The sequence below is a fragment of the Gavia stellata genome, chromosome 1 (assembly GCF_030936135.1).
Source record: "Gavia stellata isolate bGavSte3 chromosome 1, bGavSte3.hap2, whole genome shotgun sequence".
Taxonomy (NCBI): Eukaryota; Metazoa; Chordata; class Aves; order Gaviiformes; family Gaviidae; genus Gavia; species Gavia stellata.
This window is the reverse complement of record NC_082594.1, coordinates 4,593,579-4,610,654: the sequence shown is the minus strand read 5'-3', so window position 1 is coordinate 4,610,654 and position 17,076 is coordinate 4,593,579. Positions and strand designations below refer to the sequence as shown.

Below are 17,076 nucleotides of genomic sequence, written 5' to 3'. Positions count from 1 at the left end.
GAGCGGGACGGTAGCAGATGGTCCTTGAGACTCACTGCAGGCCAGGCCACGGCCATGGGCCCTTGCCATCTCCAGTTTGTGCTGCCACTGAGGAGGGCGTTCTCTCCCTTCAGCCCACTCCCACAAGCAGGGTGAGGAGCAGGGCTTCAGCCCGGCCTGGCTGAGGGACCAGCTGGCATTGGTTTCTTCCCCAGAGGCTTCCTCCTGGCCCATACCCAGCCCCCCTCGTGCAATGGAGGTGCTGGGAGCCCAGCTGCGGCTCCTGAGGCAGAGGAGGCAGCAACAGCGCTGCCGAGGTCCCAGGAAGCAGCAGGATCCCTCACCCCCGCCATGAAGATCCCGTCCCGCCCTGCGCTGCTTGGCGCCATAACGCCTCCCGCCGCCGCCTCCCGCCCACCCGTCCGCCATGAACTACATTTCCCAGAGGCCCTTGCGCCAACTCGCCGGAAAAGGCGGCCCTTCGGGAGCTGGGCGTTCTTCCATTCCGATTGGCTCGCTGGGGCAGCCCCCAGCGGCCATTGGATGAGGCGGTCACGTGAGGCGGCGGGAGGCGCATCGCCTCACGGGAGCCGTGTGGGAGCGGGCCGGGAGCGGAGCCGGCGGTCGGGGCGGGATGAGGCCGGGCTGCCGGAGGGAGCAGGCCCGCTAGGCCTCCGCCATGCTGGGGGCCCGGGGAGGGTGGCAGGCCCTCCGTGGCTGCGCCTCCCTGCCTCGGGCGCAGCCGGCGGTGCGGCTGCGGGTCCGCGAGGCGCTGGGGGCCCGGGAGCCGGCTGGAGAGGTTAAAGTGCAGGTGTGTGGCCGGGAGGTAGGGCTGTGCCTGGTAATGACCCGACCCAGAGCCTTAAGGGAAGGGAGAGAACCTGGAGTGCTGTGGCTCACGCCGGTTTCACTGCCTGTGCTTCAGGGAGAAAAGCTAAAACCTCTGCAGCACCTTTTACTGAACTTAGAGATCTTTACTGTCTCTGGGGCAAGCTCCCACTGTTCAGTTTGCCGTTGTTAGATCAGATAGGAAGCTTTGAAGGTACTCAGGGCACATGCAGGGAAAGGCTGTTAATGTGATGGGTTATACTGAAACAGGCTCTGTCCGGTTTTGGTTTTATCACCTGTTTGGTTTGGGAGAGTGAACCACTGACTCTGTGCTGATGTTTTTAAAGATTTGCTTTAGGTCTTGTTCCACATCTAGGTTTATAGCAGTGTTGGGTAGAGCCAACAATAACAGTTTCATTGTTTGTGTCTGGCTCCTGTTGTGAACCAAGGTAGACTGAGATAAATGGACTCCTTAGCAATGGAACTGTTTCCCTTTCCTCAGCACAGAGTTGTGTGTTCCCCTGTTTTCTGGTGTTCCTGATGGACAGAGCAGTGGTTGCAGACACATAGTCCCTGTTTCAGTGCAAGGCCCTTGGCTAGAACACTGTAGTTGTCAGTATTTCTGGACAAATCTGTAAAGAATTGGGAGTACTTTGTTGATGAAAAACTGGACATGAGCCAGCAATGTGCACTTGCAGCCCAGAAGGCCAGCCATATCCAGGGCTGCATCAAAAGTGACTAGTGACAGGACTAGAGGAAATGGCCTCAAGTTGCGCCAGGGGAGGTTCAGGCTAGATATTAGGAAAAAGTTCTTCACTGAGAGAGTAGTGAAACATTGGAAGAGGCTGCCCAGGGAGGTGGTAGAGTCACCCTCCCTGGAGATATTCAAGGAGCGTGTGGATGTGGCATTGTGGGATGTAGCTTGATGGACATGGTGCTGTGTGGTGTTGGGTGGGTTGTGGCTTGTTGTTGTTGTGTGGTGTGGTTTTTTTTGTTTTTTTTTTTTTTTTCCCTCCAGGTTGGACTTGATGATCTTACAGGTCTTTTCCAACCGTCGTGATTCTGTGATTCTGTGAAAAGAAGTGTGACCAGCAAGTCGAGGGAGGTGATTTTCCCCCTCTACTCCGCTCTGCTGAGACCCCACCCGCAGTACTGCATCCAGCTCTGGGGTCCTCAGCACAGGAAAGACATGGACCTGTGGGAGCGGGTCCAGAGGAGGGCCACCAAAATGATCAGAGGGCTGGAACATCTCTGCTATGAATAAGGACTGAGAGAGTTGGAACAGTTCTGTCTAGAGAAGAGAAGGCTCTGGGGGCACCTTATTGTGGCCTTCTGATACTTATATAGAGCTTATAAGAAAGATGGGCGCAGACTTCTTATGGGGCCTGTAGTGACAGGACAGGAGGCAGTGGTTTTAAACTGTGAGAGGGTAGATTTAGATTGGACATAAGGAAGAGATTTTTTATGATGAGGGTGGTGAGGCACTGGACCAGGTTGCCCAGAGAAGTTGTGGATGCCCCATCATTGGAAGCGTTCAAGGTTGGGTTGGATGGAGCTTTGAGCAACCTGATCCAGTGAAAGATGTCCCTGCCCATGGCAGGGGGGTTAGACTAGATGATCTTCGAAGGTCCCTTCCAACCCAAACCATCCTATGATTCTACTGACCCAAAAAACAGTTTGTAGCACACTGGTATTCCTGCGCACACATAGATGAAGCCTGATAGGGTAGGAAGAAGCTCATCCAGTATAGGTGCTTTTCAGCTGTAGTTTTATGAATAATGCAAGCTGGAGTAAACTGATGCTAGAATTGGCAATACTGCCTTTTTTTACCCCAGGTCCTTGCTGCTTTGTTGCTCTATTGTGCTGGCAAAAATGGTTTTTTTATTAAACTGAATTGGGGAACTGGTCTGGCTTAAAACCAACCTTATTATGGCCAGGCTTAGTTATTGGAATTTTTAGTGTGGCCTGCGTTGCGATCCTCGCTACACAGTGCTTCTGGTAAGGTGTGAAGTGGTTAAAACATTGCTGCCACAGCCTCTGCTGCTGCAATAGGAGCCTGTGGGTATGCTCTTGTTTTCTACTGCAGGATGCAAGACTCATGTCCTTATGTAACAGATCCCAGAACAGCCTGATGAGGTGGAAAAAAAGCTCTTGAGAATGTTTCTTTGTTCAGGGGTTTTGTGTGTTTTGTTAAGGAGCGCTTACAAGGAAAGAAACTAAGGAAAAATCTGCCATTATACATTAAACATCGTGCATCAAGTATACTATATAATGACGTGTTCTGGGGCTTTACTGGAATACAAAGGATAAGCACAACAGCTTCGGGTGTGTTATTGTATGAAATACCTTTTAAACACCTGTTGCTTTAGCCATAAGAATATGAGGATGCCCAAATGATCAGACTTTAGTTTTAGACTCTTGTTTCTTGCACTAGTTATTGCCTCGGGTGGGACACCTTGCAGAGGTCGTTTAGGTAAACGCCTGTCTGAAATTGAGAGACTGGAGCAAAAGCTGAAGTTTCATTAATCATTAGCTTTATGGCTTTAATATCTTCCACAGTTCTTGTATGCAGTTGTCCTCCCTCCATTATACAAGCCTATCTAATACCTTGTCTGTGTTAGTAGTCATGTTGTAATTTTAAGAATGCTTTACTTCTTCTGGTAGTTTAATTCTTGAAGTTTGCTCGGTCTAGACAGCAGAAGTAGATGGATCCGCATTGGTTTGTCCAGTATAAAATCCCTAAAGCACTTGCGCAGTTTGAAGTCATTGGAACTACTTGGGCACTTACAGTTAAGCAAAAGACAAAACTGATTGGAAAAGAGGCAGTTTGGTTTTTTAATCAGCACTGTTTTCGGTTGTTCTCTACAGTATTATTATAAGATGAGCTGGAAGCTCCCCAGCAGCTAGTTTTACTTTTAAGGGCAGCTTTGTCTCAACTTTTGTGGGCTGGGGAGCAACTAAGGGAGTTGTATTTTGGATGGTATTACTTTTGTTTGGTACCCTGGTATTGACTTCGAATTTTAATGTCTTTTTAAGGGAAGTGTTATTTCTCACTGAAAAACTCAAATTAAGACACTAGCCTGATGTGTACATGGTCAGTTATACCGTTTTGCTGTTACAAAGAACTGCTGTGTTATTGTTTTAATTCTTTTAATCAAACTGGACAAGAATGTTTCTAGATTTTTTTTCTTGATTTTTTTTTTTTTTTTTTCCCCATGAGGACAGTGTAGCAGTCTTGATTTTTAGCTGTAAAGAGAAGCATCCAAAATTGTCAGGGCATTAATTTTGATTTTTGTTTTGCATGGAAGTGTGATTTTTCACCTAAATCTATTGGCTGCAGCATCAGTGTTTTAGCAGTCCAATGCCTTAGGGCATGTAAACAACTAGTGAACAAATTTCAGTTGGTACCTTCCTATAAGTGATACAGCAACAAAAACCGGTGCCAAAATCATCAAAACAGCCTTGAGTATGTTATCGTAAAGAACTCTGCATTCCTAGTCTCCTTTGTTGCAGTAAGGGGCATCAGTAATAAGAATATGTACGTTGCTAAAATGCTTTTCATCTTCAGAGCGCTTTGCCATTTTCCGTATTCTCAGCTTCCCAGAGATGCAGGTAGATCTTAGTTATCCCTGCTGTACGCAGGAGGAGAGTTGATGTCTCTGCCTAAGGATTTGTTCCTCTTTGCTTTGAAGTCAGTAGAAAAACTAATACTGACTTTTTAAATTATTTTTCATTTTTGTTGCCCATAAAGAAGTATTTCCTTTGACTTCAGTAAGAAGTTGAAATAGGCCTGAGGTAGCATGTCCAGCTCAGCTGGAAGAAGAGCATGACTGTGCAGAGTCCATGCCAAGAAATAATAGATTTCTTTTTCTTTTACCTCTAGGGCTGGGTCCGCTCTGTCCGATCCCAGAAGGAAGTTTTGTTCCTGCATATAAATGATGGGAGTTCTCTGGAAAACCTCCAGGTGGTTGCTGATCCCAGCCTGGAAAATAGGTTGGTCAATTTGAGATACCTGGAGAAATAGCTATGTTGACCAGTGCTTGGAGGGGTCTGCTCAGGCTTTCTTTCCTGTCCCAGTGGCTCACCAGACTGCTGGAGGAGCCTCCAGCAGCTGGCACCTGACCACAGGAAAGGCACTACTGCAGTCTGGGGTCTCTCGATGTGTTTTAAGGATGGAGACTGTCCGAATACTCTGTCCCCACTTAGCTGAGGCCTTGTGGTTCAGTTGCTTGACCTGTGAGATTAATTTCTACCTAATTTTCTTAATAGCTGTAACAGTGTGGGCAGTCTGGACTACTGTTGGACTTGCTTGGAAGTCACACAATGTAGCTGGGGATAACTGTCTTTTTCAGGAGCACTGTTGCTCTTCCTATAACAACTTGAGGGCTGTCTTGGTAGGAATACCCCCTAGATAGGCATGCCTGTTCTATTATAATAAAATAATGCACTTGTTTTACAGGTTCATTTTGTTACTCTGCATTTTTCTCTGGGCTAGGTTTGGGGGTTTCGGGATGGTCAAAGAACCTTCTGTGTGTAACTTGATTGTTTAAATTTTTTTTTTAATTTTTTTTTTTCTGTAAGCCTGGTTTGTCCCCACCAATAGCCCCTTCTAATAAAAGCCTTTTCCCCTCACTTGTCCAACACTCCTACCTTGTCCTAAATTCTTCTATAGCTTTGTGAATCTATTCACATTCCCACCTATGCATTTAAGGGCTTAACTGATGAAATGTAAAATTCTGTGGCTACAGTATCTCTCAGAGATACTGATCTCAAGTGGTCCAGCTAAATTAACAGGAATATCTTCTGAACGTAGTTGACTTTGTATCATTGCTTAGTTAAGCTGTTGTTTTTTCTTGGTGTCTTAGAGACCTGACTTTTGGAAGCGCAGTGGAAGTGCAAGGAAAACTGGTCAAAAGTCCTCACAAGATGCAAAACATGGAGCTGAAAGCCGAAACCATCCGTGTGGTGGGACCTTGTGATACTTGGGTATGTCACTGCAGCAGGGTTCCAACTGGTAGGACCGCTTTGGGAATTAATTTCAAAAGGTCCAAGTATCCAGCAAAGCATGCTTCAAACTGTATTTTCTTTAAGTCTTGAGTGCTCCTGCAGACTTTGATTTGTCAGCGGTGTCTGTAGGGTATGTCAAATGAGAAACATGGGATCACCATGAAAGGTCTCTTTGGTGACAGAACTGTTTCTGTGTGGAAACTGGTGCCCATGCTGGCAGCTAAGAGTGTGCATTTGTCTCACCCTGAAGCAGCTTGCTGTGCCAGGTGGTTTACCTGGCAAGTCTGGCTGGGATACGAATTGGAGAAGTGGTGGGACTGGCAAAACACTCCAGATTGTGCAGGTGGAAGAACAGTATCTGCCACAGGCACATTTGGAACCGGCTGGCTGTTGCAGCAATGAGATGAACAGCTGGCTTTCAAGGGGGCTCAACATCCGAAAGGTGAAGCATTTCAGAGCCGTACTACCTTCTCTCATGTTCATGGTTCTTGCTCTGCCAAAAGCATTATAAAATCCACAAAATAACTAGAAAAGATAGGCAAAAGCATCTAGTTCTTCTCTGCTCTGTAATGACGATTGAGTTTTAGTAGGTAGAGATGGTATTCCATGGATAGCAATAAAACTATATTGACTCCAAGTTCTCATCCTCCTATTTTTCTTGTTGTTTTCAGTCGTTCCCCCTGAAAATGAAGGAGAGGCACCCGCTGGAGTACGTCCGACAGTTCCCTCACCTGCGATGCAGAAACAACATGCTCGGCTCCCTCTTGAGAATCCGCAGTGAAGCCACTGCAGCCATCCACTCCTTCTTCCAGGTAGTCCCTTCCGTACCGAGCCTTATGTGTAAAACACTCCCGCAGTTTGGCTTCCCAGGAGCACATTAGGAGGGAGGGAGCATGATGTGTTGACTGCAGGGTGTGGATTTTGGACACAGCGGTTTTCTTTCCCAGCCTGAGCCAACTGAGGCCTTGGCCAGGCTGTTGCTTGTGATCAGGTTAGCACATCTGTGGTCTTCTTAGCATCTTTCCACCCATTTCCTGTTAGTTATTTTACCCCTTTCACTAAGTTGCAGTATCATTGCCTGCGAGTGTGTGTGGTCTGTGGAACATAACATAATATGGAGTTGTTTAACCCACCCTCAGCAGTGACCTTACAGTCCTTGGACAGAAGCCTCCTCCCACACGGAAAAATCTGTGATGCAGGAAGGCTACCAACAGACTGACTCAGAGCTTCATGCTACTCTTCTCGGTTCTTACCTTTCTATTACTGTGTTACAAGTCTGTGTGAATGCTGTTAGCTGAGATTAGGAGACTCCTGTTTTGATGCATTTCAAACTGATTGGTGGGAGGCACCCGCGTTTTATGAATGTGTCACTCTTAAGCTGTGGGCATGGTACAGGCTTCATGCTGGCAGTGGGGGCAGTGAATTAACTCTCATTCCAGATGCTATATATAGACCATGTGATTCTTTGTGTGAGTAGATGAAGAAAGGTAGCAAGTCCTCTGGCACACCTGAGCCCTTTCTTTTAAAGCTGTTCATTGGAATAACATGTTATAGTTTAGATAAACTGGCTTTAGTTTGAGTAGAATCATATTCAGAGGATTCTGATTACAAAATTAACATGTAATAATTAGTATGGCCCAAAGAACAGGTCAGAATTGTTGAGATTGAATTTCAGGTCCCAAGTACGCTGGTATTTGTTGCCTGCAGTGGCAAAGAAGGTTTGCTTGCTCTAAGAGTTATCTGTATGGAACTGCATGGTATTTAGAAGATTTATTTTTAAGAGCCTAATAGAAGTACTGTGTGAGGTAAAGCTGCTGGTGGTGTCAGCATTGTGCCAGCTCATAAGACAGAACCCACCTCTGTTGGGAATCGGTCTTTGGTGGTGTCGTGCCACTAGATGGCAATGCCTGCAAGAATTTGATTTCAAACATGCGCAAGGAAGCTAGCTGAGATACAGAAAAGCATCTTACAAAGGCTTTTTACTTCTCCCAATTAACTCCAGCTCAGACATATCTTCCTGTTTAAAATGCTCAAGATCTGAGCAGTATTAAAAAAGATAAAGTATCATTAATTTAGCAGCAGCCCCTACACTAAAGTTATTTTTAAAGGGATAAGGAAGATTTGGTCTCAGACCTGATATTTGCCAATGTTTATGTCATGACTCTCCTAGCACCAGGAACATCTGTGGTTTGCTCCATTTCTGATGGAAGGAAAGCAGTCTTTTTAAATTGCCACCTACATCATCCCAAGAATGTTGCAATTTCCAACTTGACAATATCAGAACATACAGTAACTAGAAAGTATAATTCGAGTGTTTTCATTGTGCAAAGCTGTAAAGAGCTTAATGGTGAAAGAAAATAAGTGGGTTTTTTTGAATACGCACTCGAAATTATGTAGACTCTAACTTTAAAATTTTTTTTTTTGCCTATTAATTTCCAGCAGTGAATGACTAATGCCATATGCCTTTGGTTTGGATATTGAAGGCTAAAATGTCATCTTCAAATCTTCTCCTGAGTATTGTGGTCCATGTGGGATAGGAACATTGTTCCTAGGCACAGTGAAATGATTGCCATGTGAATGGCAACCTCCACTTAGCACATTAACAAACTTCAGGTTTGTCAGAGCCACTAATGTGACCTGAAGTATTTTAGGAGCTTTAATAAGGGGAACTATGCAAGAGGTTTTTATGGGATGCTCATCTTTCGGACCTGTGCAGTTCACATTCCTTTCCAAAGCATGTAAGGGGTCTTCTGTGTGAAATGTACTTCTTTCCTCATACAGTGGTAGCAGTTGCTGTAATTTAGGAAATTTTCCAAGAACTCATGTAGGGTTGGGAGGCCACATGACCAGCAGGTCTCTGGACTATGCATGGGATTATGGCAGAAACCTGCATTTTGTATTGGTAGGCTAAAACTACCCTCCCCAGGCAAAGCAAGTAGTTCTGGCTCCAAAACTTCTTTCTGTGTAGTAACTGGATCTTTGTGAGGAGCTCCTGCCAGGCACTTGGCAAGCCGTGGTTTTTGCACCTGCAAGCAAGGTAGCCTAGAGCTGACTGCAGGGGCTTTGCTCCCTCTTGGGTATGTTATGGTACTTTCACAAAATGCATTGCATGTCCATAGAAACTCTTTGGTCCAAATTAATTTTAGTTTGATTCTCAGGAGAGGCGGTAAATATTGCTCCTGTCTTCATAGCCTTTTAACTAGCTGGTGATAAGGACCAGGACCTCCCATGTGAATGGTCAATTTGTATTACTCTGGTAAAAGCTGTGAAACTAAGCTTTTAGAAACATTTGCTTTTTTATCTTTTTAATTAGTGTTTTGTGTAAATAGACAATGGGTTATGTTACATCATTGCCTGTATCACAGTAATGCTGGCACACCCTGATTTTAAAGGGTTTGCCTTTGTTCTAGATATTAGTGATGCAAGAGAAAACAAATCCTTTGTTCACAGCTGAAATCAGCTAGTTCCAGGTTCTTGTTTGCCTTGACATGCACAGGTGTGATATCTGTGCTCCACCAGTGATCTCTGTAGTGAGACTAAGTTGGGAAGGTGATGGTTACTAAAGTTCTGTTCCCAGTTTTGCCTCTCACATGCTGTATGTGATTGTTTGAAGTCTTTTTGATATACCCATCCACTGAAAATTGGGTTGCAGCTGGTTTAAAAAGCCTATGGCTGCACTGCAGAGAAACCCAAAGAACAGGGGCTCGCTCTTCATACAGCCTTCCTGGTTTCAGAGGCCTGTGCTGTATCTATGAACTATTACATGAATGGGTAATTATCCGGGTACCTAGAACATGACCAAGCCAGGGTATACCCTGTCTTTTAAAAAATTAGTTTGACTTCAATATCGCAGAAGATGTGAGGTGGGACTGACATTTTCATAGTGGTTGGGTGGTTTCAAGGCCTCTCTCCCATGCGGTGTGTGATTTCTGTCAGCTAACACTTGATAATTTCTCTTAGGGGAGAAGACTAAGAGAGTGTCCTCTGCCCAACCACTAGCTTCCAAAAAGCTGTAAGAAACTGAAGTGTTGAGGCCGTAGGGGTAAATTTGTTTGAAACTGCCCAAAAACATAAAAATACTGGCAGAGGTGAGAAGGGGAATGGTGTGGAGACGGGCGGTTGCAAAAACCCATAGTAATGGCATAAATCTCATTTCTTCATGAAACATGGAGGAAGAAGCACAAGTAGTAAACAATGATTTGTAAATCATGCTAGTGTTTAGTTAGTCCTCTGTCTTTGCCCATGTAAGGCAGAAGTTGCCTAAAAGAGTACATATGCTGTCCTGGATGGGGACTAATAGCTGAGTTATGACGTGTGCTGGTTGATGTCATCCTCAGAGTTGACATCTGATATCTTCAGTTAGTTAACTTTAGTGTTCTGTCTGTTCCAGGATAATGGCTACGTGCATATTCATACCCCCATAATTACATCAAATGACTGTGAAGGTGCTGGGGAACTCTTTCAAATTGAGGTAAGTTGGGTTGTGTGAAGTTTGTTTTGATTTTTGCTTGCAGAGCAGTTCTGTAGTCGTTGAAGGTTAGAGAAAATGTTTGTCTCTACAAAACCTTTCCTTCATTTACTTCTGTGATTGTTTTTTTAATATAGCAGTCCTTTGCTTCAGCTAATAATTTAGACAGTTAAACAGATGCATTACTTTTTTTTATTGCTGGTTTGTGCATTAATCAGCAGCTTTTGTACTGATGAGGTTTTTCTATCCCCGGTGCTGTGGAAAAATTTACAAAGAACAACAGAGGGAGGTGGAACATCTTGGTGAACAGAAAGATGTGATCATAAGAGCCCAAGAGAAGGGATGGGACATTCAGGACAGCCTACTACACACAAATATTTCTTAGCTTTGAAATGAAGAATATAATTCACCATGAGATAACTCCTTAAAAGAAAGTCATCAATACCTAAAACTCCTTTTCACCTGTGTATATATTCCTCCCTACAAGCTACTCCTGTTGTGTGTCGGAATTCTCCCCCAATGTTGCCAAGTCTCCTCACCCATCCACCAGATTACTGCCACAATCTATCATTATGTAAAGTACTTCACATCTTGGGTCAAAACCTCCTATGAAACTTAAGTACAGCTATATCTACTAAGATCTTCCCCACAGATTCCTAACCCCCACGTCCATGAATCATAACAAATTTCATCTGCCTTTTTATACTTCTATATTTGAAATTCACTCTTCTGTCTCAAACAATTACATCCATTACACTTACTGGCTCCAGCCTTGCTGGTGAATCATCTGTAAGCAAAAGAAAAATTGTTGAGGTAGCAGTTGCTTGCTGCAGGATCGCATCTTCCACTCTCTGCACAGCCTCGTGACAAAAAGCCTCTGTGTACTCATTCTTCAGGATCTCGAGGTCTAACCTGTGCTACTAGTGATTCCCTTCCAGACCAGTACATGTGGCTCAGCTTTTTGCTTGCTGGGACAATAGAGTTGATTAGCTAAACTAAATTGTTCCTGTTTAATTGAGATCCCTTAATGCTACCAAAGGTTCGTTCCAGGCTGTTGCATGCAAATTAAGATGTGAAAACAAGTGACACTTAATGATGAGAACATTATACAATTTGCAGCTGTACAGTGTATTACGTCTTTGGTACAAATTGTATCCACTTGAAAGCTGTAAAGGATGCAGGACTGCAGCGTAGGTGGCTGGTAGTAACAGAAGCAATGATGCAAATGTTGATTGAGGTGCTAAATTGTGAGTCTGAAACTTGTATAAACTGGATCTTAACTAAATGCATAGTTCAAGGCAAATCTCTTGCTCTTTCTCCAGTGTGATTGCTTAGGTGTAAATAATACCTGTCTTGGAGAAATGTAGTGACAGCTGTGCTTGAAAGGTGTAGAGTTAAGTGCCGAGTCAGATCCCATTAACTGGCCTGTGCCACAAAGAAAAGGCTTCAGAAACCCACTTGCTGCTGGGAAGTTCTCCCTGATTTCCTGTTTCTTCTTTGAGCATCGCTTCATTGTCTGGCGTAATTTAGGACTTGGTTTTGTTTCCGCAAAGCTCTGTGTGGAATTGGTCTTGTCTAGCAGAGATCCAAGACCGCTTGCTATCCCACTGTGATCACTTCACTCCACTGGAGCAATGACACTGTTTCTTGACAGTGGAAATCTGGGGAAGATTAACCTTTCCTTGAGCCATGCATGTGAGGCTGTCAGACATCAAAATAAGGGTGGCAGACATAAAAATAAGGGTGTGGTATTTGCAGCAAAGCCCAGAATCTCTATGTGCTTTTAATCAAACCAACCATCAACACGTTCCCCATCTGCTGTATTCAGTCACTTTTAAACTAGCCCTGAATTCACTGCTTGCATAGGCCAAGGGAGTAAATAAATTCCTGTTGCTCTTATATTTGAGCAGTAGCTAAGACTTGTGGAGATGGGAATCAGTGAAAGCAACCTACAAACTAGATTCTTCAGTTTAGAATAGAATAGACTATTTCAGTTGGAAGGGACTTAAAACAATCATCTAGTCCAACTACCTGAAGAATTCAGGGCTGACCAAAAATTAAAGCATGTTGTTAAGGGCCTTGTCCAAATGCCTTTTAAACACTGGCAGGCTTGGGGCATCAACCACCTCTCTAGGAAGCCTGTTTCCAGTGTTTGACCATCCTCTCAGTAAATAAATGCTTCCTAATGTCCAGTCTAAACCTCCCCTGATACAACTTTGAACCATTAAAAAAACCCAATTATTAATTTAAAAAAATGTTTAAATCCTGTACTTAAACTTTTAAGACCTATCCTCTAGTTGCAACCACAAGATAAATTGGTGTCCTATTGCTCCTGAATTTCTAGTAGTTACAAGACACCTGCTGCTTACAGGTTGTTTTTTCTGCTGCCTTTTTTTTTTTAAGCTCCCTTGGGTGGCATATAAAACTGACAGTGTTGCCAGTTGAGCTGTCCTGCTGCGGGTGGAATAAGTTGAAAACTTTGGTTGAGTAGCTTTTAGGACCCAAGTAGAGGCTGCTTTTGCACCCACTGTGAACTATCGCCTTTTAATAGCTGTCTTCTCATGACTGGCACAATTTTAATCCTCTGACTAATGTCTGGTGGCTGCTCAGGCCCATGCATTCTTTGGAAATGGTGGAAAGTGAAAAGAGTAGGAGTCTGTTTTTACATGAGACTTGAAGAGATGGGGAAGAAAGTGTCCTGAGTTAGAAGGAAAATACTTTTTGAAGGCATATGATCTTTGATTCCTAGACCTCTTAATCCTGTAGGATTTGTGTTTGTTTATATGTTTAGCTTCCTCATTATCTTTGTTTGGTTTTGGGCGTAATGATTAGTCTGTGCATAGCTTTGGTTGGGATGTTCTCATACTAGGGCTTGGGATGGGGAGGAATCCCTTTCCTCTCTGCTGGGCAAATCAATTCAGGTAAATACTTTTAAAATAAAGTACTGTAACAATGAAAAGAGGGTGGTAAGCAAAGGAGATTTTTTTTTTTTTTAAATAAATCACAAGATGATAAAAACTCCAGAGAAATCTTTTGCACTTGAGACTTACTACACCTGAAAAGCATAGGCTTGAGGAGAAGTTTGAGGAGAAACTGCCAGAAGTGTGAGAACAGCCAGGCTGACCCTGGAGAACATCAGCTACACCAACTTGTGGATTTCTGTATCTTTGACAGTGTCTGCCTTTGGTGGAACCCTGGAGCAGGGAAGCCTCTTGCTTGTGCTGCCTTCTTTAAAGTAAACTTACTGAAAACGCCAAAAGAGCTTTGAATATTGAAAGCTGGGTTTTAGTAGAATGCAAAGTAGGAAGAGGTAATTCTTGAAATAGGGGGAATGCAGATCAGCAGGGTGAGATGGCCCTTTTTAATTTTAGTTTAATCTGAGAATAATGCCTCTGTATCAGCAGTCTTAGCTCATCAGGGCAGATCCTTTCCTTTTTTCTTTTTTCTTCTGAAGTCTAAAATTCTTAGCAGCTTTGTATCTTGCAAGAAACTTTACCCAGTCCCCTTCTGGGGCTGCTTCCTAGGAAATCTGCCTTTCTTATGTCTTCGTGACCCAGCTGCATGTCTGTTCCCTGCTATTTTCAGCAGCCTCCCACTCTGTCTGCAGTGTTGAAGGCTCCCTGCTTTCAGGGTCTCTTGCTCGGTCTTTTCCACTTTGCTCCTTGCTAAGTTTCCTTGTTTGACTGTCCTCAGCTGCTGCAGGGAAGGTGCAGGCTCCTCTATGCTCTGAAAAAGTCTTTCTGGCCCAGGATACTCCAGCTGGTATGATGAGGCCTTGGACAGCCACCTTCCTTGCTGCCCAGCTGCAGCCTTTTAAAAGAACTTTTGCAGTGAATTAGAAAGCACAACAGCTGTATTGGCATTCACAGGTCTTTAAAGTAGATCTCGCATGTGTTTTGTATTGCCTGTGGCCATATTCCTTCCTGGCAACAGGGCTCTGTGTGTAAGGAGTGCTGCACTCTACCTGTTGGCTCCAGTGGAGGTAATACGTGTTCTGTATCAGGCTTGTCTCTTCCCACACACATACCTCATTGCATCTGGGTGTTATTTGACTAAACCCGGGGTCTGAATCAGGCTGCGTCATTATTTGAAAGGGTACTTATTTAACTGTAAACCTGAGGAACCATCCAGATGTTGTTCTTATCTAAAATGTATCCAGAGATCAGAGATGGTATGGTGTTTGTTTTTTTGCCACCTGCTCACAGGAGTGAATGTAACAGTTTCTAGATCCCTGAAGGGTGCAAGTGCATGGCTGTGCCTACTGCGGAGCCAGAAATACGTGCCTGCTGCTGAAGGTGCAGAAACTTACTCCTACCATTCCTTCAGTACTGTGGAAAACTAGCATTGTCAGCACCAAGGAAGGCTGGGGTCTGCTGGGGAGAATCACAGATAAATGCAATAGTATTAGTGCCTGTCAGGTGTTTCCACTTTAGGCATGTGTCATGGTCTGGGAGGCAGCCAGTCCCTGGGAGAGTGGGACTTCAGAGAGGTGCTCAGCAGGGATCAGGGTAAGCTGGAGCTGAGCTGAGGGAGGGCTTGCCCTTGCCTTTTCTGGCTTCCTGAGTTTCTGCTTGTTTCTACGTAGTTCATCTCTGCCTGTAATTCCAGTCCATGTTTGAGATGTTTGTCTCAGCAGAACCAGCTGCTATTGCCCAGTGCAAATCCAGCTGATCAGAATTAGGACTGGAATTGCAAGGAGGACTTCTTGGAAGCTATGAATTTTGCAGTGGTTATCTAAAAAGGAAAACCCAATCATGTTTATAATGGGACATCACAGAGGGCAGGTCCAGATCAAAGATGTGGTGCTGTGAAGCTTCAGCAGCATGGTGTTTTGGGTCTGGGCTAGAGCTACAGCAGTGATTTCTATGAGCTTTTCAAGTTATCTCTGATCCCTTCATGCATTTGGCTTGCATAGAGTGAAAGACGGAATCAAATGGTTTATACTCTCCTGAAGCTAATTGCCTGAAGTAAAACTTAATACAAGACTGACATCAAAGGGAATAATTTTAAATTAAATCAGTAGACATTTGAGGAGATGGAGAACAAAACAGGTACTAAATCCAGTTGTTCTTGTATTTAGAATGAGAATAAAAAGCCTTTGATGCTGATGTCAAATCCTAGTATGTTTATAGCACGTTTACTCTGAGACACCAAGATGTTTCATAGAGATTCCTCCTCCCTCTTTCCCCATTGTAATTTGGGTAGTTTTCGACTAGGGAATGGAGAGAACTTGAAAGCAAACACATTATTCCCCTCTAATCTTTTATCAAGTAGGTATTTTGGGGTTGGGAAGTGGGAGAAAAGTCCATCTAATTGAAATAAAAGGACCACAATGTTGTCGTTCCATTTTGCTAGTCATGGACATGAAAAACAATCTCTCTCAGTGTCAGCAGTGAAGGGATAGCATCACCTACTCTTTATTATTATTTCTCTTCTACCAGTGACTGTCGTTGTTTGTTCATAATAAAGAAGCAAGCTTGACCTAAAAGGCTGAGCATAAATCTGGGGCACAGGCACTTGAAAACGTTGGCCTGATCCTGTGCTTGAATGTGTAAAGTGGAGGAACCACCTCTAGTGTGTTAGTTGATATTTGTACATGTGAAACATGAAGTTGCTAATTATGGGATGCCCCCTTGCTGAAGGGATCCCTTCTGAAGGAAGAGGGAGGCATTTCATTTTCCCTTTGTAGTAAGTGGATTGACTTTTGCAGCTCGCAACACCCGTTCATCAAGCTTTGTGTCTCACAATGAGGGAGAGGAAGTAGGCAGCTGTGGAGAGGTGAGGCGATCGGATGGTGATGGGGGTGTAAAATTTTATCTAAATATTGCTATGTTCACTCTTCACCTTCTGTTGGAAGCCGTCCAGGAGCTGCTCACAATGCAAATACCCATCTCAGGGTCTCTCAGTGGCCTCTCAAACTGGCTGCAGGTTTTTATAAGTCCAGTTGAACTGTAGACTTTCTCACACTCTTCCTCCAGTCCCTTACTGTTGTGTCTATTTTCCCTTTGCCTCCCTGAGATTACATCTGATTTGAAGAATGAAAAATGACACAAAGTCATTACAAATAAACCAAGCCCCAGCTCCTGGAGACAGCTGTATCCTGTTTGTGGATTTGGGGGGAAGTGTTGAGATTTCATGGCTGATTTCTTCTGTTCTTTTCCTGTTTCCAGTCTGTCTCTTTCTCGTTGTTTAGAAGTTGCATCCTACAGGATTAGGTGGGATTTTTTTCACTGGTGGAACAAGGAATGTAGCTGAACTAAGCTTGCAGTAGGAGAAACTGGAGTGGTACATGGCTCTTCTTTTTAGCGTTCTGGCCATGGCCCTGAGGCTGTGGTATGTGGATGTTTGTGTGTTTATTAACATCCTTATTGTTTTTGAGCAAATACTCTGGGTTTATTTGAAGAAAACAATAGGGGCCTGCTTCTGCATCCTTGGGTGGTGTTGTTTGGTTTTTTTAGAACTGCAAAACCCATGAAACAAAGGAAGCAGTCCTGGGGTTAGAGCCACAAATTGTCATATTTCCATTGATCTCTGTGGAGCAAGGCAAGCTTGCTCTTTTCTTTAGTGTGATGCTGTGAAGAGATAAAACTGCCTTGTGATCTGAGGTCTTTGGCAGTCTCTGTTTTATCTTTGCGATGAGCACCAAAGCTTTTTGAGAACAAAAGCAACACCTTCCGACTCATTGAGAAAAATGGCAGGTTGTAGAATATCAAAGGCTGGCAAACAAGCCTGAGCCTAGCAACCTCCCTGTGACAAAGCAAGTTGGGGAGTAGGATGGTTGGAGGCAGTGGCAT

At 44.0% G+C, this 17,076-nt stretch overlaps 1 protein-coding gene across 2 annotated transcripts in view; it reads left to right on the top strand.

The window, feature by feature from the left end:
• Positions 1-658: 658 nt before the first annotated feature.
• NARS2 (asparaginyl-tRNA synthetase 2, mitochondrial) overlaps positions 659-17,076 on the top strand; it is a 53,562-nt gene continuing 37,144 nt past the window's right edge. Inside the window, exons 1-6 of one of the 2 annotated variants that reach the window (XM_059820821.1) lie at positions 659-790; positions 4,691-4,800; positions 5,673-5,793; positions 6,486-6,626; positions 10,205-10,297; positions 13,370-13,384. In XM_059820821.1, coding sequence (XP_059676804.1) covers positions 659-790; positions 4,691-4,800; positions 5,673-5,793; positions 6,486-6,626; positions 10,205-10,297; positions 13,370-13,384 — 612 coding nt within the window. The remainder of the gene's footprint in view (positions 791-4,690; positions 4,801-5,672; positions 5,794-6,485; positions 6,627-10,204; positions 10,298-13,369; positions 13,385-17,076) is intronic. The other variant, XM_059820812.1, reaches the window with a different exon arrangement.